The following is a 14072-nucleotide window of genomic DNA, read 5'->3' as shown; positions in this document are numbered from 1 at the left end:
TCTCTGGGACCCCTTGGCTGATCTATGACCTTGATAGCGGCTAGTCTTTCTTCCAGCTCCCGTGGGAAAAGGCAGACAGAGGCGAGTGTGTGTTGCAGGTTGAAGGGGCCTAATAAATAATGCTTCGCCTCCGACATCTCTTTTTCCATCCTTGCTCTGAGACCCGGCCCTAAGGCTTTGCTGCCGGTAAGGCAGTGAATGGCAGAACAGATGAAGGTTTCTCCTAGTCGGTGGCAGCCTTGATCTCCTGCCTCGCCGTGTGGGATTTGGCAGAGGCTGGCACTATGATGCGGAAGGCTCAAAGAGCCCTTAGTGCTGGCTCCGAAGGGAAAGCGCAGCCTACCGGGGCCAGGTGAGACCTCCACACAGCACGAGGAGGGGCCAGCATGCTGTCCTGGCGAGCTTCTTCACAGTGAACTGTCCATCTCCCTGACAGGAGATGGTCTCTCTCAATTAGAGGGCTTTCTCTGTTGCAAGTTCTGAGAGATGACAGACAGTTTGTAGAAGTTCTGGAAGGAATCAAGGCTATCAGAGCGTGAGAGTCCCATGACCCAGTCTGCTCACATTCCTATGGGCTTCTCCACCCACCAGTTTGCACAGGTCCTATCTTTGTCTAGAAGGCAGGGCAGGCAGGATATTTGGAAAAACCACTCTGAAATGCAAAATAGCCTTTTGATTGTGAGTGAGCAAGTTTTTGTTTTTTCTTTTTTGAATATGTGTATACATACATACATACATACATATACACACATATAAAACACTCATAAACATCATATATATGTGACTTTTTCTTTTTAAAATATATACATATATGGATATATACATATTGCTCGGAGTATATATGTTGCTCTCACACACACACACATATATATATTTATGAGTGTTTTGTCTATACGCATGTATGTTCACCATATGCATGCCGCATGTACGTCTGGTGAGAAGGTGTCAGGTCGCCTGGAACCACAGTTACAGGGAGTTGCAAGCTACCATTCGAGTGCTAGGAACCAGATCCTGAGTCCTCTGTAAGAGCAGCAAGTGCTTTTAACCACTGAGCCATCTCTTCAGCCCCAACTTTATCTTAAAAAAAAAAAGATCTTCAAAATGAAAGCAAGCCTCAGGAAAGGTGTGCCTCCAGGCCCCAGTTTGCTGTCAGTAGGTCTAGAAGAAAAGCATGTTCTAAAATGCCTTGGGAAGAAGCAAGCCGCCATTTTGCTAGAGCGTACTGAGTGGCCATCCTGCTGGCTCTCTGAGCAGGCTTTTTCACTCTGCAACGAGGCAGATGGATGGGACATGAAGCAGTCACGTGACTAGTACCCATCACTGCCAATCTGAGGACCCAGGTCTATCTGCTGGCAAGGGACTCTTCTTTATGTAGTGGTGCAGCAAATGAGGGGTTTGGGCATAAAGCCAAGATGGAACCTGCCAGACTGGAAGACCCATGGCCAACAGTTCAGACTACTGTATACCACAAATGAGGGGAGATTCCATCCTTGAATATCCCTGGGTCTAAGGCCTGGAATTACAACAGACGTTGTTTCATGCAGAGAGTGGAGAGTCTGTGTGGACAGGCCGGTAGCCAGCCTGTCATACCCCGCCCTCCCAAGCCCCATGAGGAACAGCCTTCGCTAGCGGTGTTGCCCGGGAGTGCCAGGCATGCCCTGAGAAACAAATGTTGGCCCCAGTCCATACAATAGATGCTAAACCAGGGCTGTGGAGCACAAGACAAAGACTACACACACACACACACACACACACACACACACACACACACACACACACACATGCACACGGTTTGTACACATGCTCCATCCAGCTTGAAGAGCCTTTTGAAGGAAAAACAACAAAAGGTTCAACTCATTGCCAATATTTAAAAATTGAGAAATTTCATATAAAAACCATGGTTTCAGGCAATGTGGGAAATTGGCAAGACAGGGCCCACATTCCAGCCTTCCAGCAGCCCATCCCATCATCCCGCTTCTCCAAGTCCCAGGGGCCTCAGTCTGCCCGCATCCTTGCCTGTCACCAGGCCAGGGTCCACAGTGACTGCCAATACTCACAGTTAACGTTGGGGCAAGAGCCAGACCCAGTTCCTGGAGTCATTGGGCTCCGCCACCCACTGTCCATGTATTCCTGAATGAAATTCCCAGGGTCACCTGAGGACCCAGTCCAAGGACTTGGGTTGGAAACATGAACCAGCCAAGTGACAGTTGCCAGTTTCTTAGAAATGCAGGGGAAATCTGGTCAACGCCAAACAGCCAAAGGCCAAGTTGCAATGAAGTATAAACTTGCTGGTTTTCTCCTTGCAGCCCTCCCATTGCTTAAGGAGAGACCTTGTAGCTCAAGAAACATTTGGCAGCGAAATAAACAACACTGCAATGTGCAGTTGTGTGGCAGCCTAGGTTAGAGCGTTGCTTAAGATGTTCATTCTGGAGGGAGGCCATAAGAGTCAACCAAGTCACAGCACACCCGGCCCATGCCACAGAATTTTATTTCCTGCCGTGTTAAAAAAAAAAAAATTTTATTTTAAATTAAAAAAAAAAGTAATGAAAAGTGGAAAATCTCCAAGCCGTTGTCAAATCTCAGGGTTCAGACATCCACGTGTTGACTGAGCCATCATGGGGCCCGCGAAGGAAATGTAGGGCTCTGCGTTTGGCTCATTTCCTAGATCTTCACTCAGCTCTAGCCTGTGGGCGGCTTCATTCTAGCCGGCAAGACACCAGGGCTTGGCAAACAACAGCCTTACCTTGGGAATGGGACAGACAGACAGAAGAGATTCAGGCTTTAAAAATGCTTAATGTTTTTGTTTGCAACTAAACATCTAATTAATAACTTAAAAAGCTAGGAAACAGTGTGTCACGTAAACAGATTTCTTTCCATATTAATGATGACTCTATACTGTAAAGCCATGACACCTTTGGAATATCAATTGTCCTGGTGAGGGCTACACAGGCTTTATCTAGAATACTTTTCTTAAAATCTGAAGGTATATGGGGGAAATATTAATATTCATTAAACCTATAAATAGTACATACATATCTGTTGACTAAATTTCCTCCTGAAAATTTAAAGATTTTTTTTTTCTTTCCGAGACAAGGTTTCTCTGTGTAGCCTTTGCTGTCCTGGATTCACTTTGTAGACCAGGCTGGCCTTGAACTCACAGTGATCCACCTGCCTCTGCCTCCCCAGTGCTAAGATTAAAGGCGTGTGCCACCACCGCCCAGCTGCTCCTGAAAACTTAAAGCATCAAAATCTTTAAATGTCAAAATAGGGACTAGAGAGATGACTCAGTGTTAAAAGCAGTGGATGCTTTTCTGGAGGACCTGGGTTGGATCCCCAGCACTGCCTGTAACTCCCTGGAGACCCCGTGTCCTCTTCTGCCCTCCAATGGCCCCGCCTGCTCAAGGTGCACAGACAGACATGCAGGCAAGACCCCGCCCATACACACAACAACAAAATTAGAAAAAAAAATTAAAAGATGAGCTAATGTGTTTTCTGATGGTACAGAGAGGGTATATCCTTGCCCTGAGACAAAGCCACCACCCACTGTGATTGTCAGTCCACTCCCAAGCTGTGCTGCAAGGCCGGGGAGCCCCTGAGGAATGTGTGGGTGCATGTGAGTGCAGGTGCCCTGCTCTAAATCCACATCTGTTCTGTGTCATCTTCTGCCTCTTTGTGAGCAACTGTCACCTGCCTTACCTGGTCTTCTACACCCCGGGGAAAGCAGACCATCAAGCATTTTAGATCTCAGTGATGGGGTCAGGACTGTAGTTAATTAAGTATGTAGAATGCTTGCCTACTATGCATGGAGCCCTCAGTAAAACCAGGTATGGTGGCACATAAGCCTGCAATCCTAGCACTTGTGAGGTTGGGCAAGAGAATAAAAAATCAGTCTCAGCTATACGACAAGTCAAGGTCAGCCTGAGCTAGGTGAGACCTGCCTCAAAAACAACAACAAAATGAACAAAACACAAAATAAGGATGGGGAGATGGCTTAGTGGGTAAAGCACCTGCCGTGGAAGCTTAAAGGCCTGAGTTGGGGTTCGCCAAAGCCCATGTCAAAGTGGACAGACAGCACGTGTGCGTGATCTCAGTGTTTCACCAATCCCTAGAAGCTCACAGGCCATGACATAGGCAGTGCTGAACAAGAGGCCATGTCTTAAACACAGCAGGAGGTGAGGATCAAAGCCTGGGATTGACCTCTGACCTTCATACACATGCCTTGGCACAATCACTCTTGTACTCACACTCAAGAACACAAAAGCACACATATAATCATACACAAAGGTACAAAAAAAAAAAAAAAGTAAATGAAGAATCCTACAAAAATTGTAGCCTATGGAGTTTAAGGGGAAAAACCTAGAAAACCTCAAAAAAACGCCTGTAAATTATTGTCACCATTTTGGTTCTGGGCAGTGCTTTGGGAAGTGAAGGTAGTTAAGGAAAGAGACTTCTAGGTAAGCCATGGTGGGGCTAATTGTCATCCTAGCAGACAGGCAGGATGGCTCATGGAGGGTAACCTAACCTGAGAGCCAGGTTTGGCAGTAACTAGTAGAGTGTGTTCATTGGCTTATGACACATTTCTCAGACATCTATCTACAGGGCCCCAGGCAGTGCCCCAGTGCTGAGGGCCTGGTCAGCAAGCCAGACAGACAGGAAGGCTGGCCTTTGCTGGGGTGAGAGCAGACAGGAGCAAATCAGTGAGGTAAATGCAGAGGACCATGAGCCAGAAGGGAGCACAGCAGATGAAAAGCTGGCTGGGAGGTGCTCCCCACAGCAGGCCTTTGGCTAAAGACCCAGAGGACAGAGCACACAAGGCTGTTGGATATGGCTGTGTGCTGAGACAGGGTAGGGGAAGGCTTAAGGAATGGGAACCTCTTTGAAACAATGTAGAACACGGGGCAAGGCAAGGTCAGAGATGGAAAGGTGACTGAAGCCCTGGGAACCCAGGAGAAGGTAGGAAGGCAGCGTACCCAGATAAGGGCCTGGTCTGGGTACACCGAGCTGAGAAAGGCTGGGGAGGAAGAATGAAGCCAGAGGAGAGAGAGAACACAGACAGTCTAAGGACACAACATTTGGGGTTCAAATGGGTCCAAGATGAGGCAGGGAGGTGTGGCCCTTACAATCAGCAAACCAGAAGTAAACAGCAGACCTGATACGGGAAGTCTGCTAGAGGAACCAGAACTGTTCGTTCAATGGCCCCAGCTCGCTTTGTTGCAAAATGGTGTGTGTGTGTGTGTGTGTGTGTGTGTGTGTGTGTGTGTGTGTGTGTGTATCTGGACAGGTCTGACTTGGCGTTCCTTCCTTCTTGTTGTAAGGCAGGCCGAGAATGGAAGAATGTTTCTTTTTCAAGACAAGGGGAAAATTAGTAAAGAACAAGAAGATATGTTACCTGGGAGTTATTAGCCAAACAATCAGTGTGGTCATTAGTACTCTTTTGACATAAAAGGATGTTTATGCAAACTGTTAAAATAGAAAGGCAATGGGAAACATTCTTCTTAGCAAGCTGTGCTGCCAAAACTGACCCGGGACACGCCCTGGCTCACTGTCCTTACCATGCTTTTTAAATGTAACCACACACTTGGACACTGCTATGTGGCGCCTTCAGGCTGCTGAGCCCATGTCGTTTACCCACTTGCTTAGAAGTGACCTGCTGCCCTTCCAGAAGCAGAGAAGGGAATTCTAACACTATCAGGAATTTGCACATGCAGTTCACGGGACTTTTTAAGACTGTGTTTCTCCACAGCATATCTTACCTGGTGAAAAGCTTACCCTGGGGGTATGGTTAAGAGAAATATGTCAGGGCTGGAGAGATGGCTGCTCTTCCAGAGGACCTGGGTTCCATTTCCAGCACCCACACGGCAGCTCACAACTGTCTAACTCCAGTTTCAGAGGATCCGACACCCTTACACAGATATACATGTAAGCCAAACACCAAATATACATAAAAAATTAAATTAAGTTTTAAAAATTAAAAAAAATTCAGTCCTAGAAAGGAGGCAATAAAAGACCACATTGACAAAGTACTAGCAATGTTGAAATTTCCCTAAATACCTCATCTCCTTATCCTCCGAGTCCCCGGTCCTGAATTTTCACCCAAGGCTAAGTGCTGAAGGGGTACCCAGATCCTTGGTTGGCCAAGGGCACGCTACTACATGTATTTGTTTCCTGTTGCTTGTTGACCGTCCTTTCAAAGCGAGAGATTGACATCCGCTTTGCAGACTTGTTGTAATTCATTGAGATTAAGCTGGCACCTGTATGGAGACAGGCTCGAAAGGTGTGAGATAGAGAGATCAGGGGGTATGTCAATGGAAGTGGCAGTTTTCAAACTCTGGTGCCCAGGGTGGCTCCTGTCTGGTTTGGTTTAACCTTCACCCAAGAACTCCAAGCGAGGTGAGTAGCAGAGCCTTTTCTCCCAGCTCCTGAGGAACACATGCTCCCCTGCCTGAAAAGCAGAAAGTCTAAGAGTGAATCTCTAGTGGGGCAGTGAGTCCTGGCTACACTGCTTTCTCTCTGCCTCCAGAGGCAAAACTGTTACCAAAACACTCCTTTCAGAGCCTCACATAAAGTAAAGAGAGACGAGAGACTAATATATCCTAAGTCAGACATCCTTAAAATTACATGTGTATCACAGTCGCCAGGAGTGGGGTAACAGAATGGCTTGTCAGGGGCACAGATTTCCAGTCCACTGTCCTTTGAGTCTCGTACACTGCCTCAGAGTTCAGATTCCTGAAAGGGCCAGGTTGAGGGGTCACATAAAAACAGATGACCCCTGAAAAATCCTTCTAAAACACTCGTTAGATATATGTGGCTTTATTGGAAGGGGGTTTTAACCTGCATAGTAACACATAAGTGTAAGTTTTAGGGTTTATAATAATGGGAGCTTCATGAGGAAAAATACATACAAAATATGGCTTCATAGTGCTAATTTATGCAAGAAATAATAAACATATGTTGAATGTGCATAGGTGCTCTCCCTGCAGCATACGCAGTCTATAGGATACATGCCATCATCTTTACTTTAGAGATGAGATGTAAGCTGTATGGCTTGCCCAGTGACCAGTCGAGAAGGGCCGGAGACAGAATACAGCTTCTGTTGTTTGTTTCTAAGCCCTGTTATCTTTTTATTTTTACTATGCCACCCAGGCTATTTTTCAAAATCCCTCTGGAGGGTAAGGTTCAGAAAAGGCTTCTGAAGGCCTCAGGCCACCGCTATTCCAAACATCCACTCAAGAGGACAATATTGTGTAAACCAAGTGAGACCGTATCAGGATTAGCTGCACGGACATCAAGGCATCCATCCGGGTAATAAGGCAGCCCAGGTGGGCTGTGTTAGGAGTATAATCTGGGATGTTCTTGCTGTAGGTGTTTTGAACATCTTTCATAATTTCCTTTCTATTCATTATATAATTTTTATTTTAATAATAATAATAAAAAGATACTCTTGTCTTTCAAGGGAGTAAACTGCGAAATCATCTCAGCCATTAGCCTCACTCTTTGCCCGGCCTCTGAAGAGCCTAGACATGCAGTTAGGAGCCATGGAACCCACAGCAGATTGGGCATTACTGTTTACCCTGCACTGTGCTAACTTCATGTGTGATTGCAGTTACGTCTACATCTGCGTTTATGTCGCCCCTAGGATCCCCATTCTACAAATTAGGATGCGGAGTCCCCAAGGAACTTCCCCCGGGTCGCTAGTTACACTCAGTCCCGGAATGGCGTTGAGTGCATTTCACATTCAATACATTTAATCCTCATTACACCCCACGGAACAGGTGCCATAAAGCCGGGCCGTTTTGCAGATAAGAAAACTAAGGAAACAACCTTTCCAGTCCCGCTGCACCGTCGTTCCCCCCCACCTCGTCCCACCGGAAATTCAGTAGCAGATCAGGTCTCAATGTTCCTCCAACTTTAACCACCTGAGGGGGTGGGGGAGCTTGTCAGTTGTCTCTGAACCAGGCATTGGGAACCTATAATAGTCCAACAAATTCCACCGATCACTAGGGTACATAAACCTGGAGTGTTACGGGGCGGGGGGTGGAGGTAAATCCCCTTGAGAACTATTAAGGAAAAAACCCAACTTTTACATTTAGTTTTTAGGACAGCTTCAGAGACAACTACCTATGGGACTTTTTTTTTTTTTTTTTTAAGCTACAGATGATTTCTTTAACCAAGTCATGCGGGAATGGGGTTTTCCACGCGCGTGCCTGTCTCAGAGGCTGTGCCGACCATGTGCACCGGGACCCGGGGCCACGACCGGCGTGAGACCCGGCAGCCCCACCCACGAACAGGCGAGGTGGCCGCCGCCCCACCACGTGGAGTTGCATTTCTTTCCTCGACTCTGCTCCGTACACCGCGGAGCCCTAGCACCTTCCCTCCGCGCTCGCCAACTGCACCAGACTCCGCGGAGTCGTGAACAAGGGCGTGTGGAGGGAAGTCCCGGGTCCGGTCCCATCCAGTCTCCATCCTGCTGGGCCGCGGCCATCTTGGCGCACCCCGCGGGTCGTGCGCGCGGGCTGGGAAGGGGCGCGGCCCCGGGAACCTGCCTCGCTCGGGCCGCCCGGCAGCGCGGGCGGCCGGCGCACGGGAGGAGAGCTCGGTGTACTGCCACGTGCGCTCCACGGAGGGGACTGATGGAAGGGGCGACCGCCTGTGCGTGGACTTGGAGTCTCCACGCATGGGGAAAGTGGAGCCGAACCTCGGGTACAGCAAGAGCGGCTGCGCGACCCTCTGTCCCCGGAGCTCCTTCCCAAAGCTGAGGTTTAGCGCGGGCTGCTTGGACACGCCCCTCCCGGCCGCTCCTAGTTTGTTGGGGTGTTCTAAAAAAATCAGCAACGACAAAAAATCAAGAAAAAAAAATGTGCTTCTCAAAAAGGTCCCGCGGTTGCGGTTTCAGCTCTAGGGCAACGGTTGCTACACGAAGTGAAACTTGCCAAGCGCTCGGCCCCGCTCCCCCGCGCGCCCCCGCGCCCCGCCCCGCGCCGGGCTGGGCGGTGACTCACCCGGCACCGCCCGGCCGGTTCTTAAGCTCCGGGCTGCGGGGCGCGCTCAGGGCTTCCCTCCGCCTGCAGGTCCAGACGAGTCTTAGCTGCCGCCGCTGAGCCGACTTTCCGAGGACCCACGCAGCCGCCAGCCAGCCAAAATGCCCAAGCCTGTAAGTCGTCTCTATTGAGCGGGTGGCGTGCGCCAGGCTGGGTTTCCCCGGGAGTCACCTTGCGCGGGCAGTTTCCGTAGAACCGAGTTTTGTTGTTGGGTTTTTTTTGTTTGTTTTGTTTTGTTTTTTTCCCTAGTGAAGGGCGCCGACTGCCCTCTTGCTACCTGTTAACGCCTTTGTGGCACTCTTTAAGTCCGCTTTTCTGGTGCTTTTCGGTTGCTAACCCTCCCCCACCCTTCCCGGGTCTTCGGAATGCTTTAAAAGTAGCTGCCAATTTAACTTCGAAGTTTCTTAATTAGTTCAAGACGCACGGAGACTGGGTGGCTTCTTACCATCTACACCTGCTCGCCCAGTTCCTTCGAGCGACCGAAACCACTTGCAGCCCACACCTTCCTGGGCGGTTTGAAGGGCATTTGGGAGAAGAGAGGCTCTGTGCCTGGGGGATAGCCTGGTCTCAGCCCTTTTCTCGAAGGCTAGAGAGGAGCTGCCAGCAGGGGTTTTTGCTGGTTGCGGCGGGATCCCTATCAATCGGAGGGTTAGCCGTGGACTTGAATTGCAGATGAGGCAGTCCCAGAGGGTTGATAAGGCGGCTCACTGGGGGGCTCCCTGGTCATGGATTTGAGCTAGTTAATGTGCTGCGTGCTTGCCTCCGTTCTTGAGATTGATTGTGTTGGGATTGATTGCTGGCGGGACGGGGTTGGAGGGTGGGGAGAAACAAGGACCAGGCAGGTTTCGATGTATATTTCCCACCTGCCTTTATGTTCTCTGAAAGGAGGGTCTTGTCTAGAAGTTTTATTTTTCTGTTGGATTAAAGAAACTACTCATAAAATGGTAATAGATCCAGACATCAGTATAGTTTTTGGTCTAAGTTATTCATGAGAGAGCATTTTGACCCCACACAAAATGCTTTGCAAACTCTAAAGTGACTCATCCAGGCTCTACAATGCCTGTGGTGTAAAGCTGGCCCCCATGTGGCGCTGCAGCAGCCGCTGGGGGGTGGTCAGTAAGTTAGTTCCGGGTGTGGTGTTCTTGATTTCATTAAAACATACAGAGATTGGGGGGGGGGGGCGCTCTTTCCCTTTGCTCCTTTTTTTCCCTCTCTTTACAAACTGTAATTTCTCTTTTATTCTTATATTTTAATTATAAGCTACACACAGCATATAATTTATCTTTATAACCAGTTTTAAATATGTAGTCAGTGGCATAAAATACACTGTTAATCAAACATTCCCTACCGTCCACTTTCACCACATCACTATTCTAAACTGATTCTCGGTACCCACGAAACGTAAATCTCCATTTTTCCAGACCCTGGCGGTCACTGTACGGTTCTATTTCTGTGTGTAGCGTAGGGACCTCATGTGGACAGAAGCTTGTCGCTTGTCCCATTCAGGTTCCTGTAGTATAAAGTGTTCATAAGTCCAGACATTGCACTGTGTCACATTGCCTCATTTTTAAGGCTTTCTTTTCTTTTTTTGTTTCTTGGTTTTTGTTTTGTTGTAGTTTTTGATTTTTGGTTCCCCCCACCCCCACCCCCAGACAGGATGTCTCTGTGTAGGCTTGACTGTCCCTGGACTTGCTTTGTAGACCAAGCTGGCCTCGAACTCACAGCTATCCGTCGCCTCTGCCGCCCGAGTGCTGGGATTATTTTTAAGGCTTTCTATTCTTTTTTTTCTTCCTCTTCTGGCCGCCATGTTTGAATTTCGTCCTGTTTTAAAGGTCTTCTGTGGTAAGAACTTTGTTCTGAAAGAAGTGAAGCGTTGTTCAGGGGTTGAGGGAGAAGGGTAGCCACTGCCTGTGGCCTGTGGACGGATCAGCTTCAGTAACAGAGTAACCTTTTTGAAGTTGCTGTTCTACAATAGCCAGAGTTAACAATTTCCAGACTCTGCTGAGAGAGCTCCTGTTAGGTGCAAGGTGCAGGCCTGTGGAAGGAAATCCCTCCTGCCCCACCGCAGGTGGGGGAGGGTGCTGGAGATGGTCTGTTAGATTGCGCACTGGGACTGGCCTAGTGGCCGCCTCTAAGGCTGTCACTGGGTAATTGAATTTGTTAGTTTAGTTTACTTTGTTGGGGTAGGTGATTGGGGTTTGTTTATTTCCTGCCTGGGTAAATGTTAAACGAAGTATCCACCAGCAAACTCTGTAGGTATGTCCTTTAAGCGAAAAGGTTATTGATTCTATTTAAGCCTAAAGTGAGAATTGCCTTGTGTGGCTTGAGTGTGGTTGGATGCTTCTGTGGCGGCGTAAGGAGCAAGGACAGTTAACCGCAGACACATCTGAATTGTGGCCGTCAACATGGCCCAGGCAGATTACTTTGTCCCTAAAGCAGTACAAACGACATGCTCTCTGCACTCTGCGCGTTAACAGGCTGGATGTTTATTCACTCAGCAAGCAGGGCACCTGGCACAGAGGGTCAGCATGGCTCTCTCCTATGGGGACTCATGCGCTGGTTCTCCACTCAAGACCCAGAGCCTAGCATTCATTTCTGTGTTTTCAAAGGGGGAAAGCTCTCCCAGTAAAGTTGCAGCAGTTAAGACAGCCTCTGGGTGGGGTGAGGTGGAGGTGATGGGAGAGAACCGGTGGCCCTCTGGAGGCTGGATCCTGCTGGGAGACGTTGGGGGAGGGTATGGTACCTGAGCAAGGACAGCTGTGGCCTATGTCTGCTCTTGAATTTCTACGGTCACTTTGGAGTTCCATCTGGTAGGAACGCCGGATTTCCAAGGAAGGCGGTCTGGTGCTCTGGAGTGCACCTTGGCCTCTGCTCATATGGCACTTGGATTGGGTGCTGTGTGGCTGCCCTCCGTCGGGGACACGGGTGGGGCCAGCGTGTGCAGGAAGCAGTTGCGCAATCTTTTCAGGCAAGGTAGCCTGGGAGCTCTTCTCTCTCCCTTCCTTCTCTCTCTTCTCCCTAACCTGCTATCCTGGTCTGGTGGGAAGCTGTGGGCAAGTCTCAGAGAAAAGGGTGTTGTCTTTCAAGCCACCAGCTCGGATATCTCCCAGCCTCAAGGGAAACTGCCTCTCTCCCCTGCACCAAGATGCCCTAACCAGGCTCATGTCCAAAAGTGGTGCTGTGGACCTCAGGTTTACCCTTTGTGAGAACTTGAAAGTGTGTTTGAGGATCTACTGTGAACCGAAACTTTTTGTTTTGCATTGCTAGGGACTGAACGCAGAGCTTTATGCATGCTAGCGTTCATGCAAGTGAGTCAAGGTAATTTCTGCCACAACCTTGCCTCTTTGGGAGTATTGTCTTTCTTTCACTTGATATTTTAACAGGGACAGATTTTAATGACTATACTGATAGGTTTTAAGTGCACAGGTGCATGCGCGCATACACTCCTTCATTGAGAAGAGCATGGGACATGCTCCCTCCCCACTCCCACCCCCCCCCCACCCCCCCCCCCTTCCCCCAGGGCAGATGGTGAATTAGGTAGCTAATGTTTGGGCATGCTGCAGTGAGAAATGCTGGCTAGGGTTACTGATCTGCCATCATCACACAATAAGGCACGATGAATATTTATAGCCTGTCTGGGAGTGGAGCAGACATTTGCTAAGTTCCTGTGAGAGGTGTTGAGGTGCCGGCTGGTAGACACAGAAATAACCCCTGTCGTTGGGGTTCACAGCCCGGTTTCAGGGCAATCATAGTAAATGCCGAGCTGTGCCTCAGACTGATAACCAGTGAGGAAGGAAGTGGTATTAATGGGGGCAAGCACCCGGGCCCGGCCCAGGTAGGAGGCGGAGGAATTAGGGTTCCAGTTGGAGCCTGGGGTGGCTGTAGCGCCATGATGAGTGACATAAGAGTGTGACAGTCTAGACCAGGGTAGGTAAAAGTGTGTGTAGGGGGGGGGAAGCATTTGTGGTAGATTGGATACACAGGGCGACAAGGCCTGGGTCAGGTGGCCTTCTGGTTTCTGTCTTGCGCAGATGAGTTGGTACCACTGATGTGGGCTGGCCGAGGACTTGCTTTTGTACATGTTAATAAAGTTGAAAAACAGTTCTTAGTTTTTGGGTTTTTTTTGTTTTCTTTTTTTTAAGTCTGACTTCAGCCTGACGTTACTGTTTTGGACTCTGGCTTGTCACTGAGGTGGGAAAGGACCTGGTAGGATGGGACTCTAGCTCCAAAAGACAAAGCTAGCCTAGCTCAGATGCAAGACATGGAATGACTTGCCTTCTCTCTGCATGGGGTCCAGGAGCAGAGCTGAATTTGGCAGTGGCTCTTTGTTTTGTTGGGGCGGGGAGCAGGAGCCCTTGTCCCCATGAAACTGAGCCTCTCTCCCCTTAGTTCTTCCGCATTGGCGTCTGCAGGTTGCCACCCTCCCAAAAGGGTGACATTGTTATTTCTTAACAAAATGTGGACTAACTTGATTAATGTTCAGAGCTTGGGAGAAGAAGACAGCACCACCTAGTGAATTGTGATTCTTCTTAGTTTTTGCCACTGAAACTTTTGTGACTCCCGACTTTTTCTAGCTCCCTTGCATGGCTCAGTGTGCAGGTCTCCCTTATTCGTTGGGTGAGTCCACTCTCCTGTGAGGCAGCTACATTCAGTCTTCTCTCTCAAAATCTGAAAAGTACAATGAGGTGGACCTTTTCTTTCTTTTCGACATTAACTACGCGCAGGCTCTTGCCTCTTAGCGTTTGATTTGCGCCATCGCAGTTGAAATAGGAAATGCTTGTGGAAGAGACTGGAAGTTTATAGCATCCTTCTTATCATGCTTACCCTTGGTTGCTGTTGACTTCCGGAGTAGAGACGGCATTTCAGATGTTGGTGGGGAGCTCTCCTGTAGCCTAGGCTGTCCACAACTGACACTGTAGCAGAGAATGACCTGGAATCTTTGCTCCTCTTACTTCTAACTCCCAAGATGGGGAGTTTCAGGTTTGCGCCCCTGGGCCCAACTTACAATGTGGTGAGGATCGAACCCAGTACTCC

General features: G+C 48.9%; 1 protein-coding gene across 1 annotated transcript in view; it reads left to right on the top strand.

The window, feature by feature from the left end:
- The first annotated feature begins 8989 nt into the window (after positions 1-8989).
- The window catches only part of Ezr (ezrin), a 43345-nt gene continuing 38262 nt past the window's right edge, over positions 8990-14072 (top strand). The window contains exon 1 of the mRNA XM_051164602.1: positions 8990-9151. Coding sequence (XP_051020559.1) covers positions 9140-9151 — 12 coding nt within the window. The 5' untranslated portion in view covers positions 8990-9139. The remainder of the gene's footprint in view (positions 9152-14072) is intronic.

Source organism: Acomys russatus, chromosome 21 (assembly GCF_903995435.1).
Source record: "Acomys russatus chromosome 21, mAcoRus1.1, whole genome shotgun sequence".
Classification (NCBI taxonomy): domain Eukaryota; kingdom Metazoa; phylum Chordata; class Mammalia; order Rodentia; family Muridae; genus Acomys; species Acomys russatus.
The sequence above is the reverse complement of the archived record's forward strand: the minus strand, read 5'-3'. Positions and strand labels throughout refer to the sequence as shown.